Source organism: Cervus canadensis, chromosome 11 (genome assembly GCF_019320065.1).
Source record: "Cervus canadensis isolate Bull #8, Minnesota chromosome 11, ASM1932006v1, whole genome shotgun sequence".
Classification (NCBI taxonomy): Eukaryota; Metazoa; Chordata; class Mammalia; order Artiodactyla; family Cervidae; genus Cervus; species Cervus canadensis.
Window position 1 is genome coordinate 39,294,983 of NC_057396.1, and position 25,718 is coordinate 39,320,700.

The 25,718-nt window shown below is 37.8% G+C and overlaps 1 protein-coding gene across 1 annotated transcript in view; it reads left to right on the forward strand.

Moving 5' to 3' along the window:
• The window catches only part of SBF2 (SET binding factor 2), a 410,909-nt gene that overhangs the window by 345,276 nt on the left and 39,915 nt on the right, over positions 1–25,718 (forward strand). The window contains exons 28-30 of the mRNA XM_043481847.1: positions 9,681–9,877; positions 12,147–12,287; positions 22,539–22,723. Coding sequence (XP_043337782.1) covers positions 9,681–9,877; positions 12,147–12,287; positions 22,539–22,723 — 523 coding nt within the window. The remainder of the gene's footprint in view (positions 1–9,680; positions 9,878–12,146; positions 12,288–22,538; positions 22,724–25,718) is intronic.

Genomic DNA, 25,718 nt, shown 5'->3' on the forward strand with positions numbered 1-25,718 from the left:
ATGTTCTTTTTCCTATTATGTCTCCTGCTGTTTTATATGTATCTGTTAAGCCTTATTTCCTGCTTTGTATCTTTTAAAACTACATTTTTACCCTCCACAAGTTTGATCATTTTCAGGTAAGTTCTTTTCTTAGCATGTATAAACTTCTGGTTTGATTAAATACAATAACACTGTGAAAGTACTTTGTAGCTTTTAAGTCCTGTACATATTTTAGAAAGTTGTCTTAATGTTACTATTAGTTTCAGCCATACTGTTCTTGAAGAATTGTAGATATCTCACTTTAAATGACAGTTTAAATGTACAAATACAGGTGTGAAACTTGAGAAACAAATTGGGAATATAGTTTGACATTTGGGATAAATAAAAATTTCACATTAAGTGCTGAAAGGCTGTGACTTTGTTGAGTATGCAGTAATTTTCCTGATACTCTGTCCTTCTAACTAAATTTTCTTTGTAGTTCAGTGTAAGCAAAGGCATAAGGTGTGATGTCCTGCTGTTTGAGAAGCTTGTTATCAAAATCTTATCTGACAGTGAGAAAACAGATGTTATTTATCATTTCACTCTGTCAGAAACAAAATAAAATCTTAATAGGCCATTTATTCTAATGATTATTATAAGGAAATTATGGTGATATATTAAATAACATAAACCCTTAAACTATTAGAAGGAAATGGAATAATAAAAAATAATCCAAAAGAAGTCAAGAAAGAGAGAAAAGGAATCATGCAGCAGATGGGACAAATAGAAAGCAAATAATAAGATGGCAAATTTAAATTCAGATATATCAGTAATTATGTTACTTATAATATTGATAAATGTTCCAATTAAAAAAAAAAGATAATCAGAATTTTTTAAGCTTTATGCTGCTTTTAAGGGCCATATCTAATATACAAGATTACAAAAAGGTTGAAAGTGAACAGAAAGAATACATCATGCAGAACCACCTTTTTATTTTTATTTTTTTACAGTATTTTTTTTTAATTTATTTTTTTTTTAATTTTTTTTTTCATTTATTTTTATTAGTTGGAGGCTAATTACTTCACAACATTGCAGTGGGTTTTGTCATACATTGACATGAATCAGCCATGGAGTTACATGTATTCCCCATCCCGATCCCCCCCTCCCACCTCCCTCTCCACCCGATTCCTCTGGGTCTTCCCAGTGCACCAGGCCCGAGCACTTGTCTCATGCATCCCACCTGGGCTGGTGATCTGTTTCACTATAGATAATATTCATGCTGTTCTCTCAGAACATCCCACCGTCGCCTTCTCCCACAGAGTCCAAAAGTCTGTTCTGTACATCTGTGTCTCTTTTTCTGTTCTGCATATAGGGTTATTATTACCATCTTTCTAAGTTCCATATATATGTGTTAGTATGCTGTAATGTTCTTTATCTTTCTGGCTTACTTCACTCTGTATAATGGGCTCCAGTTTCATCCATCTCATTAGAACTGATTCAAATGAATTCTTTTTAACGGCTAAGTAATATTCCATGGTGTATATGTACCACAGCTTCCTTATCCATTCATCTGCTGATGGGCATCTAGGTTGCTTCCATGTCCTGGCTATTATAAACAGTGCTGCGATGAACATTGGGGTGCACGTGTCTCTTTCAGATCTAGTTTCCTCGGTGTGTATGCCCAGAAGTGGGATTGCTGGGTCATATGACGATTCTATTTCCAGTTTTTTAAGAAATCTCCACACTGTTTTCCATAGCGGCTGTACTAGTTTGCATTCCCACCAACAGTGTAAGAGGGTTCCCTTTTCTCCACACCCTCTCCAGCATTTATTGCTTGTAGACTTTTGGATAGCAGCCATCCTGACTGGCGTGTAATGGTACCTCATTGTGGTTTTGATTTGCATTTCTCTAATAATGAGTGATGTTGAGCATCTTTTCATGTGTTTGTTAGCCATCTGTATGTCTTCTTTGGAGAAATGTCTGTTTAGTTCTTTGGCCCATTTTTTGATAGGGTCATTTATTTTTCTGGAATTGAGCTGCAGGAGTTGCTTGTATATTTTTGAGATTAATCCTTTGTCTGTTGCTTCATTTGCTATTATTTTCTCCCAATCTGAGGGCTGTCTTTTCACCTTGCTTATAGTTTCCATCGTTGTGCAAAAGCTTTTAAGTTTAATTAGGTCCCATTTGTTTATTTTTGCTTTTATTTCCAATATTCTGGGAGGTGGGTCATAGAGGATCTGCTGTGATTTATGTCGGAGAGTGTTTTGCCTATGTTCTCCTCTAGGAGTTTTATAGTTTCTGGTCTTACATTTAGATCTTTAATCCATTTTGAGTTTATTTTTGTGTATGGTGTTAGAAAGTGTTCTAGTTTCATTCTTTTACAAGTGGTTGACCAGTTTTCCCAGCACCACTTGTTAAAGAGGTTGTCTTTTTTCCATTGTATATCCTTGCCTCCTTTGTCAAAGATAAGGTTGTCCATAGGTTCGTGGATTTATCTCTGGGCTTTCTATTCTGTTCCGTTGATCTGTATTTCTGTCTTTGTGCCAGTACCATACTGTCTTGATGACTGTGGCTTTGTAGGAGAGTCTGAAGTCAGGCAGGTTGATTCCTCCAGTTCCATTCTTCTTTCTCAAGATTACTTTGGCTATTCGAGGTTTTTTGTATTTCCATACAAATTGTGAAATTATTTGTTCTAGTTCTGTGAAAAATACCGTTGGTAGCTTGATAGGGATTGCATTGAATCTATAGATTGCTTTGGGTAGAATAGCCATTTTGACAATATTTATTCTTCCAATCCATGAACATGGTATGTTTCTCCATCTGTTTGTGTCCTCTCTGATTTCTTTCATCAGTGTGTTTTATAGTTTTCTATGTATAGGTCTTTTGTTTCTTTAGGTAGATATACTCCTAAGTATTTTATTCTTTTTGTTGCAATGGTAAATGGTATTGTTTCCTTAATTTCTCTTTCTGTTTTCTCATTGTTAGTGTATAGGAATGCAAGGGATTTCTGTGTGTTAATTTTATATCCTGCAACTTTACTATATTCATTGATTAGCTCTAGTAATTTTCTGGTAGAGTCTTTAGGGTTTTCTATGTAGAGGATCATGTCATCTGCAAACAGCGAGAGTTTCACTTCTTCTTTTCCTATCTGGATTCCTTTTACTTCTTTTTCTGCTCTGATTGCTGTGGCCAAAACTTCCAACACTGTGTTGAATAGTAGTGGTGAGAGTGGGCACCCTTGTCTTGTTCCTGATTTCAGAGGAAATGCTTTCAATTTTTCACCATTGAGGGTGATGCTTGCTGTGGGTTTGTCATATATAGCTTTTATTATGTTGAGGTATGTTCCTTCTATTCCTGCTTTCTGGAGAGTTTTAATCATAAATGAGTGTTGAATTTTGTCAAAGGCTTTCTCTGCATCTATTGAGATAATCATATGGTTTTTATCTTTCAATTTGTTAATGTGGTGTATTACATTGATTGATTTGTGGACATTAAAGAATCCTTGCATTCCTGGGATAAAGCCCACTTGGTCATGGTGTATGATTTTTTTAATATGTTGTTGGATTCTGTTTGCTAGAATTTTGTTAAGGATTTTTGCATCTATGTTCATCAGTGATATTGGCCTGTAGTTTTCTTTTTTTGTGGCATCTTTGTCTGGTTTTGGAATTAGGGTGATGGTGGCCTCATAGAATGAGTTTGGAAGTTTACCTTCTTCTGCAATTTTCTGGAAGAGTTTGAGTAAGATAGGTGTTAGCTCTTCTCTAAATTTTTGGTAGAATTCAGCTGTGAAGCCATCTGGTCCTGGGCTTTTGTTTGCTGGAAGATTTTTGATTACAGTTTCGATTTCCTTGCTTGTGATGGGTCTGTTAAGATCTTCTATTTCTTCCTGGTTCAGTTTTGGAAAGTTATACTTTTCTAGGAATTTGTCCATTTCTTCCAAGTTGTCCATTTTATTGGCATAGAGCTGCTGGTAGTAGTCTCTCATGATCTTTTGTATTTCAGTGTTATCTGTTGTGATCTCTCCATTTTCATTTCTAATTTTGTTAATTTGGTTCTTCTCTGTTTCTTAATGAGTCTTGCTAATGGTTTGTCAATTTTGTTTATTTTTTCAAAAAACCAGCTTTTAGCTTTGTTGATTTTTGCTATGGTCTCTTTAGTTTCTTTTGCATTTATTTCTGCCCTAATTTTTAAGATTTCTTTCCTTCTACCAACCCTGGGGTTCATAATTTCTTCCTTTTCAAGTTGCTTTAGGTGTAGGGTTAGGTTATTTATTTGACTTTTTTCTTGTTTCTTGAGGTAAGCCTGTAATGCTATGAACCTTCCCCTTAGCACTGCTTTTACAGTGTCCCATAGGTTTTGGGTTGTTGTGTTTTCATTTTCATTCATTTCTATGCATATTTTGATTTCTTTTTGGATTTCTTCTATGATTTGTTGGTTATTCAGAAGTGTGTTATTTAGCCTCCATATGTTTGAATTTTTAACAATTTTTTTCCTGTAATTGAGATCTAATCTTAACTGCACTGTGGTCAGAAAAGATGACTGGAATGATTTCAATTTTTTTGAATTTTCCAAGACTAGATTTATGGCCCAGGATGTGATCTATTCTGGAGAAGGCAGAACCACCTTTTTAAAATAAAGCTATTGTCAATATATAAATATTAAAATATATTTTAAAGTAAAATTTTACTAGCAGTAAAAAAAGATGGCTCATAATGACAAAAGGTTCATTTCGTTCAGAATTCATTATGACCAAGTGTAGTTTATTACAAGAATACTAAATTTGCTTAACAATTGAAAATTAATCACAGTTCACCACATTAAAAGAATTACAAACTATTGTAAGTTCATTGTATACAGAAAAGCATTTTATAAAGTATAATATATACTTATGAGTTTTTACAAAAAACCTTAAGCAGATTGGAAATACAGGGAGAGCTTCTTAATTTCCTAAGTGTCTAAAAAATATATCCTGCAGCAAAAATTACTTAATGGTAAAATATTGAAAACTTGTACTCTGAGATCAGGACCAAAATGCCCACTATCACCACTTCTAGTCAGTGTTGTACTAGAGGTCTTAGGAAGTACAAAAAGATTAGAAAACTAAATAATAAAAGAAAGATTGAAAGGAAAGAAATAAAACTGCTTTTCACAGATGATCTGATTATACAGATAGAAAATCTGAGGGACTCAACTGATAAACTTGTTATATTAAGAAGCAAATTTTCAAGGTTATTATAAAAAATCAGTCATATATATATACACCAAAAACAAATAATTAAAAGATGAAATTTTAAATGATGTTATTTTGATACTTTTAAAGTAGCACTAAAAAACATTATTAAACACTTGGGACTAACTCTAATAGAAGATGTATAAAATCTCTACATGGTACAGTCAAAACAGTATTAAGGATTGCAAATAAATAGATATTTAATGTTTTTGGACTAGAATATTCAGTACTCTAAAGCTGTGATTTCTCCAGACATTGACCTATAGAGTCAATACAATCCCAATCAGAATCCCAGCAAAATGTTTGTAGAAATTGAAAAGATGATTCTAAGAATTACATTAAAATGCAAAAGGCCAGAAGTAGCAGGATCGTCTTATAGAATAATATTACAGGATATCAAGACTTTATATAAAGCTACAGTAATTAAGGCAGTATGGAATGTTCACAGGAATAGACAAATAGACCACTGGAGCAAAATAGGGAACATAGAAGAATCTCAACATACGAGAACACTTGGCTTAAGATAAAGATAACATTTAAAAACAGTAGATAAAAGATTTTTTCAATATATGATGCTGGATATCTATACAAGGAAAAAATTAATTTTGACCTCTACCTTACACTGCACAGGCAAAAATCAATTCCCACTGATCTGTAGAGCTACATGATCTACATGAAAAAGGTTAAAATTTTAAATAAAGCTTCTAGAAGATATTTCTTAAGACAGGAAAAACACTATCCATAAAGTAAAAGATTGATAAATTAAGAAGTTTTATATATCAGAAGACATCATTAGGGGAATAAAAAGGCAATAACCAAAGGCAGAGGATGTCCTCTTTTGTGAAGACATCCTAGTGGGCAATAAATATCTAAAAAGATGCTTATGTCACTCTTGGCATAACTGATGCCATCGGGCCCTAATAGTTTCTCCTGTCTTTTCGCTGACCCTGCCCAACACTGTACTATCCAGTGAATCACTTCTCTGTCGTCAAGAGCTTTGTAGTCAATAGATATTGTTTAATGCTAATTAGGACCAGGTAGTCTGTATGCTCTGTTAGTTCCCAAATAATGATGAAAACCTTCCCTGAAGTATTCCCAGGGCCCTTGAGACTAGTGACCTATTATTCTTAACTTGGGAATGCACGTCCTGTTTCCAAGCACCTACCACCATACCCTAGGTTGACTATAAAACTGTCCTGTGGCCCCTCAATGGCTCAGAGTATAGTAGCGAATGTTTCCTGATCATTATCCACTGATAGATCCCACCCTGTGAGTAAGTTACCCTCTAATGAACTGATCCATTTTATTATTTTATAATATATATATATATGTAATATTTACTTATGTAGCTGCCTGCCTCATGCTTTACTCTCAAGATGCCTTCTCAATTTGGTAGGCACTTTTAGTTCCCTCCATCTTCCAACAGTGCTTATCTTATTAGTCTTCATATAAATACAAATTAAAGTCCCGTTGAGACAACGTCATACCTGCAAAAATGGCTAAAATTTAAAAGACCAACAGTACACAATGCTAGTAAAAAAATGTTGAGCAAGTAGAACTCTTTATGGCTAGTGTAACTGTAAATTGGTTAAACAACTTTAGAAAGTTCCCTGGCAGCATCTACTACACTCCTAGACAGGTACTGAACATGTACACAATCTGTTATGTATTTCTTGGAAAGTCTACTCCATCTGAGAAAGCATATATATTCCCAAAAAACAACTACAAAAATGTTCATGGCAACATGTTTCTTATATAGTCAAAAACTAGAAAAACTACAAGACTGTTCATGGCAACTTGTTTCTTATATAGTCAAAAACTAGAAACTACTCAAAATCAACAATAAAAGGATTAGATAAATAACATAGTCACATAGTGAGATAATATACAGCAACAGTCCCCTACCTTTTTGGCAACAGGGACCAGTTTCATGGACCTGCAGGGGGAGGTCGGTGTGGGGGTTTAGAATGGTCCAAGCACATTACATTTATTATGTGCTCTGTTTCTAATCTCATGCCACCTCTGATCTGAGAGGAGGTACTGATCTATGGCCCAGAGGTTGGGGACCCCAGCTCTACAACAACGAAAATGAACAGACTACAGTTGCATGCAATAGCATGGATGGGTCTCATAAACATACTGTTGAGAAAAAGAAGCCAGACACAAAAAAATAAATTCTATTTGTTCCTTTTTTGTAAAATTAAAAAAACAGGCAAAACTCATCCATGTTGTTAGCAGTCAAGGATGTTTGGTGATAATCTTTGGAGGAGGAAAAGGGAGAAACACTGTTTGGGAGGTGACACAAGGGGTTTTTTGGATGCTGGTAATGGTCCTTTTCTTGACCTAGGTGCTAATGATATGAATTTCTTTTTGTGTTCATTCATGTATGTTTCAGGCCATTTGTATATGTGTTATTCTTTGATTAGAAGTTTCCACCTTCCAGAGTGAGTGAAGGTCACTCAGCTGTGTCTGACTCTTTGCGACCCCATTGACTACAGTCCATGGAATTCTCCAGGCCAGAATACTGGAGTGGTTAGCTTTTCCCTTCTCCAGAGGATCTTCCCAACCCAGGGATCAAACCCAGGTCTCCCACATTGCAGGCAGATTCTTTACCAGCTGAGCCACAAGAGAAACCCAAGAATACCAGGGTGGGTAGCCTATCCCTTCTCCAGCAGATCTTCCTGACCCAGGAATCAAACCAGGCTCTCCTGCATTGCAGGTGGATTCTTTTACCAACTGAGCTGTGAGAGAAGCCCTAAAAGTTTCCACAGCAGCCCAGTCTACCTCAAGGCTTCCTCCGGTACCCATGGCTGGTGGCTCTAAGTAGTGGTAGTAGAATAGGGTGGGTGGCAGGATAAATGGATATATCTTTCATGCTAAATGACACTGGTCCTGAGAGTAGCCTCTGCTGGCCTTCAGGCTCTACGCTTTTTACCCTAGCACCAGCCGTCACTCAGGCCCATGCCTGGGACCAGGAAAGTCTTAGATCCTGTGTGTAGCAGAGCATGGTCTGTGGTGCTAATGCCAAGGAAGGAAGGGATGGGGGAATGGGGTAGAGGAGTGTGTTGGTTCTTTCCCAGTTACTGAAACAGTACCAAAAGCTGTTAAGCATTACTCTCTTATCTAATACACAAAATCACTATCGTATCTAGAACCAGAAGGGGTAATAAACAGATACTAAAGTGGAGTTAGAAGGAGAAAGCCTTTGCTGTACATTTGAAACTAACACAAAATTGTAAATCAACTGTACTGTAATTTAAAAAAGAAAAGAAACGTAGGACCCTAATAATGGAACTGCTTTTCAAGTCTTCATGAATGATTATGCCTACAGCTATGACACTTTATCAGTTTGTGGTATTAGAAAAAGACAGCCTGTAAACCTGAAGCACGAAAGTACTAGGCTTCCAGGGAATCTCTGGGTAAATGAGAGAAGTAAAATTGGCATTCACTAATCTCTAAAGGTTATATAACCATATACTGGGTTTTCTCTCCCTGCTCTCAGCACTGACTTATAACAAGATAAGGGATTAAAAGTCTGGAAGTGATTGATTGCACAGTATTGTGACAATGTCAGTGATTTGTGGACTGAAAATGGTTAACATGTTAAGTTTCATGTTAGATACAGTTTACCACAATTCTAAAAAAAAAAAATCACACACACACAAAAGACATGAGATTAGAGGTTAGGAGGTTATTAACAAGGAATCTCTTTAATATTTCCAAATAAACTAAAGAACTGCTTTGAAGGCTGCCTGTCTTCTTGTACTTATCTGTAAAAACAAGATAAATAAGTTTTTATCTATCTTGTCTGTTTTTAATTTTCCCAGCATCATATCCTGTAACTTTATGAGCTAATCTTTTTTTTAAATTATCAACATGTAGTGTTAATAAAATATTTACACTCACTTGACATTTGAACATATTGTTTTCATACCAAAAGTCATTTGGTTTTGATTTTTAATCCTTTCACCATCTCTGGCATTCTAAATGTTAGTGTACTTTATCCTCTGTTGTCTTTTCAGTAATCCAAGGAGTTGACAGTTTGATTTGTCATTCTCATAAAGTTGACATTAATACATTAATCTTGCAATCTTTATTCAAGTTGTATATAAGGCAAGGGAAATCTTGTTTAATGGAGGCCTTTTTAATAATTCTGTATGACATTTTTAATTTTTACACTTAACGTTACTCAGCAAAAGCTTGCAGTATCACTGAAGAAGGCTTATTTTAAAAAAGAAAAAGATTAGTAGATGAATTAGTTGTTTTCACTGTCTAGGCCTTTTCTTCTCAACCCCTAAAGAACTGAATTGTTTCATGTTTGAAATATATGTCTTATCTCTCCACCAATGTTTCTGAGTCTTAGAAAATTACTGTGAACTTATGAAATTCATATTCTTGTATTCTTTCTCTCCCCATTTCTTTTTTCTTCTCCTCCCCCCACCCTGCCTTACCCACCCAAATCATTCTGTTTCTCCTTTCCATCTCCCTGAAGCTATCCTGGCCTTTTAGTTGTACCTCAAGCTGTACAGGACAATAGTTTACCAAGAGTAGCCCGCTGCTATCGACATAACCGCCTGCCTGTTGTATGTTGGAGAAACTCAAGAAGCAGTACCCTGCTCCTCCGATCTGGAGGATTCCATGGGAAGGGAGTGGTTGGCCTTTTCAAGTCTCAGAACTCCCCTCAGGCAGGTAAGCAACTCTCTACAGCACTATTCTGATCCTTCCACTTCTGGGTATTCTAAAAATTAAGGAAGTAAACTCCAGGAATGCTAGTTGTACCCTTTCCATCAAGCCTCTCACACGTGGACTTTTCCAGTGTGCTGTGTACAGTCTGTACTGTTTAAGAGCAGGGGTTGACAGTGTGGGGTTCTGCCTTGAGTTTGACATCTTGCTTAATATGTTTGTCTATATTTGAATTTTAATAGAAATTAACATAGTAAAGTCTTTGGTTCTAGGCTGTTTTCATTTCAGCAAACCAGAGTATCCACAAATGGAAACAGATAATAATAATTGTTTTCTTTTTTGGGGGGAAGCATTCAGCTATATTTAATAGCTTCAGAAGTAAATAGGTATTCTGTCCTATGTGATATATGACATCCTATCTCATTCCTACATGTCACATGCGCACACACACACACACACATAAAAGTCAGCAACCTACTGACCAAAATCCTGGCTTTGGAGCACTCAAACGGAAAGGTTTTTAGGAAGTTAGGGGCTGGTCAACGTAAGAAAAAGTGTACCCTAAGTACGGTGCCCTTTCTCTGAGGACACTTCTGAGCACTGCGTTTGAGGTCTGCGGTCAGTCAGGAGCAATATTTTGCTAACCTTTCTCATAGCCTCTAGCTTAAAACAGATGCTCAAAAAATTTAACCAAGGACCTCTCAGACACCAGATTCAATTTAGGAATGACTTCCCTGTTTGGAAATGAGCAAACTCAAGTTCAGTGGTTCAGTAGGTAGCACCAGGTGCTTTTTGATTTGTTTTCTTTATTCTCATCCATTCCTTCCTGAAAGTTCAAAGTTGGCCAGCATGTCTTTGATCGTTCAGTTGACTGAGGACATTATACACACAGTGCTATATTATTGGCTTCCCTTATGACTCAGACAGTGAAAAATCAGCCTGCAATGCAAGAGACCGAGGTTTGATCCCTGGGTCATGAAGATCCCCTGGAGAAGGGAATGGCAACCCACTCCAATATTCTTGCCTGGAGAATCCCATGGACAGAGGAGCCTGGTGGGCTATATTGTTATTGTTATTCCACTTGGCATGGAGTCTCAACGTATGTATATTGAAGGCAGTTGGCTTTTAACTTTTTCTGCCCTAAGGAATCTTCTCAAGCCACATAATGGGGATGATAGAACATAGCATATGTAGATTACATAAAGTGAATGAATAATCTCAGGAGCGTTATTATGAGCATATCACTGAGCTTTTAGTTGGAAAACTTGAAATTGTCTTATTCCACTCATTTCTGATTTTTCAGTATAATATAAATTTATTGTTTTTCATAGTTTTTGAACTCACACATTTGCTCACATTTCAATATCTTTGAAATGGGAATGTGACTTACAGTTCATGTGATCAGAAAGATTCTGTCTTGGCTTAAATGGCAGTTATTTAAGTCTCATTAAATAAAATAGTAGTGCATCTTATAATTAATGGCATTTTAGAGTTTATAAAATATGATGGCACTTTAAAGTTGATAAAATATAAGATAGTAATGCTAATTATTTATTTCCTAGTCATGTTGTAAGAAAATTTGTTATTATCTGTTGTTCTAGTCAGTCCCCTCCCAATACCACTTTAGAGTACCTGGGCCATCTTCTGCGATTCTGTTTTATTCCACGCAAGCCAGGCTGAGACTCGCTCCAACCGGAATTACTCTCACTGTTGTTTCCATCTGTGCGTACTTTCTGATCCTGTTTTAGAAGGACCAGGGAACTGAGCAGTAGCTGCTCCTATGTCCTCCTCTTCCTGCACTCTTCCCACAACAACCCACTACAAGTTCATGTTCCCTGTTAGGCCAATGTGACAGAATTGGAATACAGTTACTGGTATTGGGAAGTCTCACTGCTGCTCATTCTGGGATGCTGAGGGAACCCACTCCATCCTCTGCTCCCGAACAGAAGCATGGGTCATCAAGGAAGTGTTGTCTTTTGTGTATCTTTATTTTGAGTTGGTTGGATAGTGAAAAACTATACCTGTACTGTGTGCTGGCTTTTCAGGCCTGGGCTCTTACAGGGAGGATGATGAGGCAATCTGGAAGTAGATGTTGGTAAAACCATTATCATCGGAGGATTAGCCATTTAAGTTTGGAGTTTTAAATGGGGCTGGTTTCTATATTTGGGTGTGGTAACTGGAAGACCATATATAGAAGGAATAAGCATATGTATATAGAGAGAGCCTGTTTTATTAATATAGAAATGGTTTTACTTAATATCTTTTCCTTTTATAGCTCCTACCTCCTCTTTAGAATCTTCCAGTAGCATAGAACAAGAAAAGTACTTGCAAGCATTACTGAGTGCCGTTTCTGTCCATCAGAAACTCAGTGGCAATAACCCTGTTACTGTCAGGCCAACACTTGCTCTGTCTCCAGGTAAGATTTGACATAATGCGTTTCTTTTTGACAACTGTGAAAAGGTCACATTCATTCCTCGGTTAGCCTCTTTAGTTATTCTCATTGTTCTGTCAACACGACCCCTTAATGTTTTACCTTATGGTGCTGTAACTTTAGCTTTTATCAGGGTACCACTATAAATTTCTAGTAAATAGTAACCAAATTTAGAGATTCAGTTAGTTCCTTTTAAAAAGAGTAGTAGGAGAGGTGGTAGGAAATACAAAGTGATGTGAGCTTTTTTTTTTTCTGAAATCTGTTTTACACAAAGTTTGAAATATCAGTATTAGAGTTGAATATGTAAGTTGAACATGTTTATTGAATGTATATTTATTAAAATCATCATGTATAAGTTTGAAATTCCTGAAATTTCTGTGGCCTTTTATGATTTGCAGTACAGTTTGTTTTCACTAGATTTGGATGAAGCCATTAAGACTTGTACTAATATTCTGTTTCAGTTATCATGTGATGGAACCCCAAAGGGTTCATGTAGAGGTAACCCTAATGTGTTAGACACAGGAGCATGTGACTTGAGAAGTTGGTCTCCTTGGCTTAATCAGCTATTTGAATTAGCTCAACATAAGCAGACAGTGGCTTTTCTTGTAAAGTAACACCATGCATGCCTTGCTTCATTTATCATTCAATTCTCTGATTGCACTTGCCAAACCTAACTCTATAATCTTGCAGATGTGTGTATCTCTGAGGAAATAGTAACAGTGCCTTGTTATCTCTATTAAAGCTTTGGGTACTTAAAAAGTACAATGTTTGGCAGCAATTAGACATGCTACACATGAAGATAACTTTTTGTCATTTGAGTAATGTTAACCCCAACGACATGGTTTTTGTTCTTCTTTTTGGCTGACTTTAGGGACTGAAAGGAGGACTTCAAGAATGTCCACTGTGCTTAAGCAGGTAGTGCCAGGACATTTGGATGTAAACCCATCCAATAGCTTTGCTCGAGGAGGTTAGTAAGACTGATTTTATAACTGAGCCCTGATACAACCTTAAAAGCAGAAAATTTTTTTCTAGATAGTGATACTTTAAATCAGCTAATGATGATTAAATTTATTTTTAATCACCCCTTTTGAAATGAGTGATCAAATGTATTACTAGCATGGTGACAGATGAGTTTAGCCTCATGGAACAAGAGGTATAATAATTGCTGAAATCTTACATACTGATGAGTTTGGGAGCACGGGATGGGGAGGGGAGCGGAGCGGAGCGTGTCTAAATGGTGACTCAGCCCTGGCAGCATTCCATGATGCTTCAAGTGTGCAGGGTAGAAAGGCTGAGCACAGAAGCATAAACAGCTAGGGCGATATGAGCCCAGACTCAAAGGCTGTGCCTCCAATGCCTGTTATTTTTACTCTTGTTCTCTGAAGTGCTAGTTTGTGGAATCAGAGACAATAGTTTAGAATCAACATAAAGACTCTATTTTACAAAATTCACTTGTTTCCCTTTTGAAAACCAAGATTATTATGCACATTTCCTGACAGTCATACTGATTCTTTAGATACTTTTTTTTCCTTCTTCATCAAAACTTTCTGTGATTGCATAGTTTCCTAAGAGCTTTCACCCTTTAGTTATCTTCCTAATCAGGCCTTAACATCATTGTATTAGTTTGTTCGGGCTACTGCAACAAAACGCCACACACTGTGTGGCTTCAACAACTATTGTCTGGAAGCTAGACGTTCAGAGTCAAGATATTATCAGGGTTGTCTTCTTCTGAGGGCCATGAGGAATAATCTGTTCTGTGCCTTTCCCCTAGCTTCTGATGGTTTGCTGGCAATTTTTGGCATCCCTTAGCTTGTAGAAGCATCAGCCATATCTCTGCCTTCATCTTTACATGACATCCCTGTGCGGCTGTCTCCAAATTTCCCCTTTTACAAGGACACCAATCACACTGAATTAGGGGCCCACCCCACTGAAGTGTGACCTCATCTTAACTAATTACGTCTGCAGTGACCCTATTTCTAAATGAGGTCACATTTTCTGAGGTGCTAGGGGTTAGGATGACAACAGAAGAATTTTGACGGGGTGGGAGGCACACAGTTTGACCCATAACAATTATATGTAGTTTTTTCCTGAACTTTTAAAATACTTGTTGTTTTAAAGTTTAAGATACAATCTTCAGTATTCTCATCATTTCTTTCTTGGTGAGTTTGAACTAAAAGATAGTACAGTGTATTTCTCCTAAGGTTTCTGGTATTTCTGTTGCCAGGAACTGCTGTCGGGATTTGGTTCAAAGCTGCAGTTCGCTTCTTTCTTTATTTGCCATCTGAAAGCTTATATTAGCAGGCATGTCAGCACCTTTTCCCTTTAACTTTTAGTAGAATGCAACTTCTTGCGTCTGTCTAGTTGAAACCCTCCCATGCCCACCCTACTCTTGATTTTTGTCTTTGTAAACTTCATCAACAGCACATTATCTATTCCTACTCTTGGCCAGGTGACCTGTAGTATACCTGTAGGTATAAAACTGTCTGTGTTTCTATGTTGGTACCTAAGGCTCAAGGATGTTCACTAATATGTTTCAACTACAGTATCTTTTCTTTTTTTATATTGGCCACAGACTCATGGCTTTTTTTATGCAAGGGAATCCCCACTGGTGGTTACATTCTAATCATGGGTCCTTTCTTTGCTATTCTCAAATGTACCTGGAAAGCTGTATTTACATCTTAGGGTTAAATTCTATTTGTGACTCTTTCTATGCATAATGAGGCCATAATTATTATGATCCGCTTCCCAAATACTTTCTCCTAAAAATTACTGTAAACTTGATGTGTTTCCTTATGACAGATTTTTTGCTCCTAAGCAGGTCCATCTCTTAATTCTTCTTTCCCAAAGCCTCCACATCTCCCAAGGTCCCAGTGATTAACTGGAAGATGAAATGTGGCCGCTTCCTGACACCTTAAACTTCTGTGTCCCTCGAGCTGCTTTCCTTTGCCTTTTCTGATAGCATCATCCCTCCTCATATAGAGAAGCAGGAATGGACTGGGGCAAGCATGGGAAATCTCAGAAGATTTCCTATTAACATGAACATGGCAGGCAGACTCACACTCAGATTGGCCAGGGCATGACTACATGTAGACACTTGCATGCCTTGCCATTAGTTCATTTCCTTGTTCCCATCCTCAAGTATAGAGTCTTCATTTTTCAGAGAGCTAGGTACCACTTCACCAGCAGTTCCTCATTTACCTTATGTGGAAAGAGCCTCCTATCTTGAAATCTCCCTACCAACCTTCTCCTTTTTTCTATTTTCACTGTTTTTCCATTCCTTTTCATTGTCATAGAATCTTAGTTCCTGGTTTCCTTCTTATGCTCTCTCCACTGTGCCTCTTACCTACCCTGATGAATGAGGGTTTAGACTGACCTCCACCTTCTCCTTCACCCTTTTGCAGTCAGGGTGGTCACTTAGCATTGAGCATGCATGTTGAAGAGTTCCTAAGATGGGAGAAGCAACCTTTTTGATGCAAGAACCAGTTAAGAAAAAATGAAGATGTGAATAGATAACATTGCTTTTCATTTAAAATGACAGTAGGTTTTGTGCCCTATGAGCCAAATGAAGATATTTGCAACTTGGATAAATTGTGTAGAAAAATGCCATGAGAAAATCTGCCTCTTAAACATAAAAATGAATTCAGTTCAGTTCAGTCGCTCAGTTGTGTCCGACTCTTTCTGACCCCATGAATCGCAGCACACCAGGCCTCCCTGTCCATCACCAACTCCCAGAGTTTACTCAAACTCATGCCCATCGAATCGGTGATGCCATCCAGCCATCTCATCCTCTGTTGTCCCCTTCTCCTCCTGCCCCCAATCCCTCCCAGCATCAGGGTCTTTTCCAATGAGTCAACTCTTCGCATGAGGTGGCCAAAGTATCGGAGCTTCAGCTTCAGCATCAGTCCCTCCAATGAACACCCAGGACTGATCTCCTTCAGGATGGACTGGTTGGATCTCCTTGCAGTCCAAGGGACTCTCAAGAGCCTCTTCTCCAACACCACAGTTCAAAAGCATCAATTTTTCGGCACTCAGCTTTCTTCACAGTCCAACTCTCACATCCATACACGACCACTGGAAAAACCTTAGCCTTAACCAGACTGACCTTTGTTGGCAAAGTAATGTCTCTGCTTTTTAATATGCTATCTAGGTTGGTCATAACTTTCCTTCCAAGGAGTAAGCGTCTTTTAATTTCATGGCTGCAGTCACTATCCGCAGTGATTTGGAGCCCAAAAAAATAAAATCTGACACTGTTTCCACTGTCTCCCCATCTATTTCCCATGAGGTGATGGGACCAGATGCCATGATCTCAGGACCACAGTCGTGTCTAACTCAATGAAACTAAGCCATGCCGTGTGGGGCCACCGAAGACGGTCGGGTCATGGTGGAGAGGTCTGACAGAATGTGATCCACTGGAGAAGGGAATGGCAAACCACTTCAGTATTCTTGCCTTGAGAACCCCATGAACAGTATGAGAAGGCAAAGTGATAGGATACTGAAAGAAGAACTCCCCAGGTCGGTAGGTGCCCAATATGCTACTGGAGATCAGTGGAGAAATAACTCCAGAAAGAATGAAGGGATGGAGCCAAAGCAAAAACAATACCCAGTTGTGGATGGGACTGGTGATAGAAGCAAGGTCTGATGCTGTAAAGAGCAGTATTGCCTAGGAATCTGGAATGTTAGGTCCATGAATCAAGGCAAATTGGAAGTGGTCAAATAGGAGATGGCAAGAGTGAATGTTGACATTCTAGGAATCAGTGAACTAAAATGGACTGGAATGGGTGAATTTAACTCAGATGAACATTATATCTACTACTGTGGGCAGGAATCCCTTAGAAGAAATGGAGTAGCCATCATAGTCAACAAGAGAGTCCGAAGTGCAGTACTTGGATGCAATCTCAAAAACGACAGAATGATCTCTGTTCGTTTCCAAGGCAAACCATTCAATATCACGGTAATCCAAGCCTATGCCCCAACTAGTAATGCTGAAGAAGCTGAAGTTGAACGATTCTATGAAGACCTACAAGACCTTTTAGAACTAACACCCAAAAAAGATGTCCTTTTCATTATAGGGGACTGGAATGCAAAGTAGGAAGTCAAGAAACACCTGGAGTAACAGGCAAATTTGGCCTTGGAGTACAGAATGAAGCAGGGCAAAGGCTAATAGAGTTTTGCCAAGAGAATGCACTGGTCATAGCAAACACCCTCTTCCAACAACAGAAGAGAAGACTCTACACATGGACATCACCAGATGGTCAACACTGAAATCAGATTGATTATATTCTTTGCAGCCAAAGATGGAGAAGCTCTATACAGTCAGCAAAAACAAGACCAGGAGCTGACTGTGGCTCAGATCATGAACTCCTTACTGCCAAATTCAGATTTAAACTGAAGAAAGTAGGGAAAACCACTAGACCATTCAGGTATGATCTAAGTCAAATCCCTTACGACTATACAGTAGAAGTGAGAAATAGATTTAAGGGACTAGATCTGATAGGCAGAGAGCCTGATGAACTATGGACGGAGGTTCGTGACAATGTACAGGAGACAGGGATAAAGACCATCCCATGGAAAAGAAAAGTGAAATAGCTGGGTGTATTTGAGAAGTAGCCACATGGAGGAAAATTTTTAAATTTTTCCTCCTTTACATTTCCACAGCCTTTAAGTTCCTCAGCAGTGTTATTTTATCCTTGAAATAACCTTCAGGACAGGTGTTTCAAGAGACTTTGAGAGATGACATGACCTAGCCAAGATCACTTAGCAAATAAGAGCAGAACCAGGCCTGGGATTAGTTCAGTCCATTTCAGTGCAGCATTCCCTGAGTATAACTTACGCCTCATGCATTTTGCTAGGCATAAGGTTACATTGATAAATATAGTACGCTGTCCCCACATCCAACCCTAGCATCTCTTCTCCTCCTTTCCTTGCTTTGTTCTGAACAGAGTAGAGAGAATAATACCATTGCTCAGGAAACTCTCACACTCTGAACAACACTGCATTCCCATGGGTGGGATGAACTAGACCACTTCTTCCCTGAAGCAACCTCTATCCAGACCCTCCTGGACAGATCCAGGGCCACATGGTTGCTTAGGTAACAAGACACTAAGAGTTTGGTTCAGTTACATTCAGGTTCAAACTGCGGTCCTGCCACTTAGTGTATGATAGTAAGCAACTTAGGAAACCTCTTCATTTTCAGTGTCCTTATCTGTAAAATGGAGATAATAGTAATTTAGCTTTCAAGTGGTTATAATGAATGAATGAAATATATGTAAAGCACTTAACTTAGTAATTGGCTCATTATTAATAGGAGCTCAGTGAATGTCAGTTCCATTGTTATTATTGAAGTTATTGTCATTATCGTTTCATAATACTCTACTGAAATGGGAGGGAAGTCTATATTTGAATGTAAATTGCCTTAAGTCGGGTTGCTCCTCACTGGCAAAAGGCAAGCAGATAAAGGAAATGTGCCAAAAAAAAAAAAAAAGGAAATGTGCCTTAGGCCTAGACCAATAACTTTCAATTTTTTTTGATCACGGCTTATGGATATAAAATCTATTTCTTACTGTATGTATACATATACATTTGTATATGTATGCAAAATGTATATAGACTATAACAAAAGTTTCACAAAACAATATTCATCTATATACCACAAGCAGTGCACATACCTTTTTTCCATTCTAATCTGTTTCACTTCTTTAAAAATACAGTTTGACCTTCTAAAATCATTTCACAAACCACTAAGGAGGACTCTGCAGTTTGGAAACACACACCTCCAGGTTGGTGTTAACATGCTCAGGACACCTATTTGACACCTGAGAATCACTTAGGAAAATAAGTAGACCTCACCACCAGTACCTAGTGTCATACCTTTGGGTAACATGATTGCCAGATGGAATTATGGTTGTTTAAGTCCTGTGTTGGCCCTATATCAGTACAGGCTGTGTTTCTCATTGCTGATTTTCTGCTCTGTGATAAATACTTGGCAGTTTTTCGTTAATGAGGCTCTGTTTGAGAAAGTACTTAATTATTTTAAAGTGTAACATCCCTTTTATTCTTTCAGGGCAAATAACTGAGTTCAGGATATAGTAGAGAACCACAGCAGCTCACATGTATCAATTTTCAAAAAAAACGCAATCAACAAATGTTTGCAGTACCTACATTTCAGGCTCTTAGCATGGAGATAAGACTATGTGTGAGGAATTCCCTGACAGTCCAGTGGCTAGGGCTCTGTGCTTTCACAGCTGAGAGCCCAGGTTCAATCCCTGATTGGGGACCTAAGGTCCCACAAGACGCATGGCACAGCCAGCAACAACAAAGACGAAATGTGATTAGGTCTCTGCCCTTTGGAACACACAGTCAAATAGAAAAAGATGTGCAAATAATCACAGTGTGCTATGGGATCAGAGTTCAAATAGAGCTCTCTACAACTCTAGGGACAGTCAGGAATGCTTTTCAGAGTTTACATTTTTCCTGGATCTTAAGGAATAAGGAGTTTGTCAGGTAAAGAAATGGGAGAGGTCATTCTAGGCTGAGGGACTAGCGTAATAAAATGATATATTTAGAGAATAATATCTCAAAATCAGGGAACCAACCACTCAGGCATCACTGTAAGGAAGCACTGACTGATTTGTATTTCAGTACGAAAGCTCGGAACCTTGACAGAAAGGAGACTAGTAGGCTCGCACACGGGAGGCCTGTGCCTTTTCCAGGTCTTTGTTCTGTCTTGTAGCAGCATTTTCTGTGTACCATCAGCCAGCACCTCTGCAGCCCTGAGCTTTCTGACTTCTTTGGGCTACTGAAACCCTTCATTTCCTGTTTCCACAGGAGTGAGGCAGAAATGAAAGATCATGTCTGAGGATTTTTCTTTTATCAAATTATGTCGTACTTTATGCAGTTTTGAAATAGATAGCTTAATTATCCTGCCATTAATGTTTTCAATCCTTAGTAAGTACAGAATCCTTTTCCTTAAGTGACTTGAGCAGTTCTTTTGCTCAGCAAAGAATATAACTGTGACTTACTTCTCACCATGTTTGTTATTACCAGGTAAAGTTTGCCACAGTCACGAAGCACGTTGTATCAGAAAAAAAAAATTACTCAAATTACAAAAGTATTATCTTTGATACTACCTATCATTTTGGTGCAAGTAGGGATTTTAGGAGAAGTCATTACGTCAGCCATCACAAGCTATATTTTTTGTGGCATTGGGTATTGTCACAGGATCATAAATTTTTGCTGTACGTAACTATCGGCTTACGGAAAATAAATGGAATTTCCAAGTGAAAAGAGAAAAAAGAAGATAGTGTGGCAATGCTTACTGCTCTACTGCAAAAACATGCCCTTTGTTATTCCAAATGGTTGGTAGAGCTTCACTCCTGATATGATGACCTTGCTCAAAGAATAAACATGTTATATAGCAAATCTTATTTGCGAATCAGTCAGCCTCATTAAGTACCAGGACCAATGTATTCCTAACATTCACCCCCTCCCCAAATTCCTTAATTTTATTATAAAAACTTGTTTCTCACCAAATGACAACCTCTAAAAGCTTATTCCATTTGGTATAATTTTTTAGTGGCACTCTTTGCTGTGCTGTCCATTTCATTGTGCTTATAATATTTATAAACAAGTGCTGAAATTTCATTTAACAGACACTCAGTTCATCTTTTTGTGTGATTGTTTATTTGTTAATCAAATAAGCTTTTTATTTGTTAATCAAATCTTCTGCTTTTATTATATTTACATTTTCCTATTGTTAATTTAATTTTTAAAATTAACCTGTTCTTCTCTTATGCAATTTGCTCTGATGTTTGCTGCTATGTACATTTCATTCCTCCTTCCTTCTTTAATCTTACCTACCAGTGCATGGGTACAGAGATAAATGTTTTACTCAGTCCAATCCCAAATCTTCAGCTAAGGGAAGAGTCCATAATCAAGGTACTGTATTATTTGTCCTGATGTATCACTGTTTTTAACCATCTTCATATGAAGGCATATGTTACAAGTGAATTTTTTCACATTTGTTTGTCAAATCATTTTCTTTATTCTCATCCACATTCTGAATTTCCTCTGTGACTTCATTTACAAAAAAATTAACACTTGTCATAGTATCTAAGAAAACTCATAGGTTATAATAGATTCATCCATGTTAAGCAGAAATTGCAAAACCTTTTCTTGAGAACTGGTCTTCTGACCCTATAGACGCTTATAAAGAGAGAAGCAGATGTGACATTATCATGGTGACTTCTGGTCACCTAGAAACATGGCTTGATTTAATATTTGTCAAAGATTAATTTCTCAAAGAGCTAAAGAAGGCACCTTAGGGAAGCAGTAGCAGTGTTATGTACCCCTGTGACTCCATCACCAGCCTGACACCACAGTCTATGGGCATTTCTAAGGGCCTCTGTCAAATTCGAGATGTATTATATGCCTTTGTGTTTAAATATTTAATATTTGATGATCTAACTTGCATATAAAATGCTTGATTTTTCTAATTAATATAATTAAGATCAACTTATGAGATTCTTCCTAGTAGCTTAGCTTCGTCTTTCCCTTAGAAGACATCTGCTTCTGACTGTCCCTCTTAAATAAAGCCTCCTAAGAGTGAAATGCGCATTACTAAATTTATAACTTTTCACTGTTTTTCCTGCATACTGGGGGAAAAAAGATAAAAATATAATCTTTACTGACTTAAAATTACATCATTTTGGCATAATGTGCAAATATTAGTTCTAAATCCAGCCTCAAATTTTAGTGGGTTTAGTAAAGTTCTGATTTATTTCTTAATGTGGATTTCTTATTGAAATGACTAAAGCAGAAGAATGTTCCTTACTTCTTTCTTGAAGCCATGAGGAATTTACTCCCATGTTCTCTTTCCTAGGCTTCATTATTGCCTCCTGCCCACATTTTTTTTTTCCTGCCCACATTTTTTTCTTTCCTAGTGTCAGCGCACTCTATTTATGATCTCACTATGTATTTATAAATACTGAATTTACATCAGTATGCAAAAATAGAATTGACTTGGGTGATTTCTTAGGTTCCTGTGAGCCAAATGATTTTTGAAATGCTCTGCTGAATAATGCTTATATGATGCAGATGACCAATATGATACATGATTACTTAGATGAATTAATTTGCTATTACCTCTAAAACCGTACCCGCAGAGCATGCATCTTTTTTCCTATCCAATGGCATTCTCACATCAGAATATCTCACTCAACTGTTTTGACTTTTGTGAAGGTGTTTGGGCAAGTCTTCGCTCTAGCACTCGCCTGATCAGCTCTCCAACATCCTTTATTGATGTTGGCGCCCGGCTGGCAGGCAAGGATCACTCGACCTCCTTCAGTAACAGCACTTACCTGCAAAACCAGCTCTTGAAACGTCAAGCAGCCCTTTATATATTTGGTGAGAAGTCACAGCTAAGGGTAAGATTTCTTTTTCTCACTTAGAAACTTCATGGATACAGGAAGGCAGCTTCTAAAACTTATTTCATAAACCAATTTTCCTAGAATTTTTTTTTTTTTTTTTTGCAGCTTGGATTCTTAACCTGGAGTTAATAATCAATCTCAAAAAAATTATCTCATGAATATGTTTGCATATGTATGTCTACCTGTACTCATGTAGAAGGAGATACGTATGCATACACACACATGCATATTTATTACCCATGAAAAAAGTGCTTATTCATAATCATTTTTTTTCTTTTATTGAAGTATAGTTGATTACAATGTTAATTCCTATTTTACAGCAAAGCAATTTGATTACACATAATGTGTACATTCTTTTTTTAATATTCTTTTCCATTATGGTTTATTATAGGATACTTTTTTTAATTGGAGGATAATTGCTTGAGGCTTCCCTGGTGGCTCAGATGGTAAAGAATCCACCTACAATGCAGGAGACCCAGTTCGATCCCTAGGTTGGGAGGATCCCCTGGAGGGCATGGCAACCCACTCCAGTATTCTTGCCTGGAAGAAGCCCCGTGGACAGAGGAGCCTGGCGGGCTACAGTCCGCAGGGTCATAGAGAGTCGAACACGACTGAGCCACTAAGCTCAGTGCACACGTGTATACAGTGTGTTTTTAATATTCTTTTCCATTGTGGTTTATCATAGGATATTCTTAATTGGAGGATAATTGCTTTACAATGTTGAGTTAGTTTCTGCTGCACAACACCATGAATCAGATACAAGCATATATGTATTCTTTCCCTCTTGAGCCTCCCTCCACCGCTCTAGGTCATCACAGAGCACCATGCTGATTTCCCCATTATATACAGCTTACCACTAGCTCTCTGTTTTTTACATAGTAGTGTATATATGTCAATCCTACTGTCTCAATTCACCCTGCCTTCTCCTTCCCCGACTCTGTCCACAAGTCCATTCTCTGTGTCTATTCCTGTCCTGCAAATAGGTTCATCAGAAACATTTTCTAGATTGATATATATGCATTAATATGCAATATTTTTCTCTTTCTGACTTACTTTGCTCTGTCTGACAGATTCTAGGTTCATCCACACCACTACAAAATGACCCAATTTTGTTCCTTTTAGTGGCTGAGTAATACTCATTGTTAATGGGTAAAGAAGTGTGGTACGTGATCATTTTGAAAATCAGCATAATCATCAAGACTGTTAGGGAGTATGTATTTAAAAGGAAGAAGGCTATTCAAGCTGTGGTTTTCCTCTCTCAGTTCAGCTTCCAGAATCTGTGCCCATGGCAAAACAGATGTTTCTGTTCCTCATAAACCTATTGATAAAGCTGTAGGAAGGAAGAAGAGTAGAAAGAGGAGTATGGCACTGCATGTGGAAGCAAGGGAAGGCCAAGATTGCCCTTCATAGGTTACAGAGACACATGTCCTCTAAGACATGTCAGAAAATGTAAAATATTAATTAGCTGATAATCAACTTTATTCTTACTTTTCAATTATTATGCTAAAGAGCTTCACTGTGCTCAAGTCCTCTAAATTGTAAAGACAGTCTCTATCTCCAAAAGCAACATTAATTCTTCTGGATTTGATGTTTTGCAATTCACACATTACAAAATAAATTTCATCGTTACAGACAGGTGTGTGGGAAATAAAAAGTATTTATTAATTAAGAAATCCTCTCAAGTTTAGTCCAGGGATGCAGTGAGCACTGGACAATCTAGGCAGACCTTCACTTGAACTGAAGAATGGAGGCTGCAAGCAGGATCCCTCAGGCTTGGTCCAAAGGATGCCAGAGCCTGAGTCAGCTCCTCCGTGGCAATCTAGCTTTGCTGGCACTTCTCCAGCTGCCTGGACTGCTGTAGTGACTTAGTCTCCAGGCTTCAGGGTAGAATGAAACCACTGGGTAATGCTCAGTTTTTAAATATGCACGTGTGTCTTCTGATACAACAGGTAATCTTATGTCCAGAAAATAATTGGGACACTTTTCAACAGTAGCCCAGGAAGGCCTGCACAGCCTCCTTGGCACCAGTGTCTTTCCCAGAACACAGACTTTTCACACTTAACCACTTATTTATGACCTGAGTCACTCCCCAAGGTTTGTCTCCTGAATGCTCATCTCTGCCATTCCCTTTGCACATCAGTCTTCAAATAAGCTGTGTGATCAGGCATATACAAGTAAAAAAGACTAGCCACTTAAGACTCTTCCTCCTTTCCTCCCTCCCTTCTTTCTTTCATCAATACAATATTATATTTAAAAAGCATAATTCCATAATCCCAAACATAATTTCTGGCACATTAGTTATTAGGATTTTTGTGTATTCCATTCACGTTTTGTTTTTTATTGAACTCCGTCTATAGATTGCAGGTGCATGTCTGTTTGATGTGTGCCTCAGTCTAGCCAGCACAGTGCTTCCTAATTACAGCTCCACACCTTTTTCTCCCAGCAAAAGGAAACACAGGAGACCAGTAAGTGAGAGTGACTTATTCTAAATAATCTGGAATTGGCTTTATTTACCATTTTTAATTCATATACTTTAATATCTTGGTGACAAATTCCTTATAACCTAACAGTGCCTGTCTCAACACTATGGTTGATAACTCCTGCTTTATAACGTAAGTATGAAAGTGTTATTCTGTCAGTCGTGTCCAACTCTTTGTGACCCCATGGACTGTAGCCCGCCAGGCTCCTCTCTCTGTGGAATTCTTCAAGTAAGAATACTGGAGTGGGTTGTCATTCCCTTCTCCAAGGATCAAACCTGGGTCTCCTGCATTGCAGGCAGATTATTTAACTTCTGAGCCACCAGGGAAGCCTCTTAAGGTAAGTATACCTAGCTCAAGTGTAGATGGGAAATAGAAAAGAATCTAGTTGTCCTGAAAAATAAACTATTTTTTATGTATTAGAAGTTGTTGGTTTTTTTTAATTTATATAACACAACACTGTAAATCAATTTAGTAGAGTATACTTCAATAAAAAGTTTAAAAAATAGAGTAGA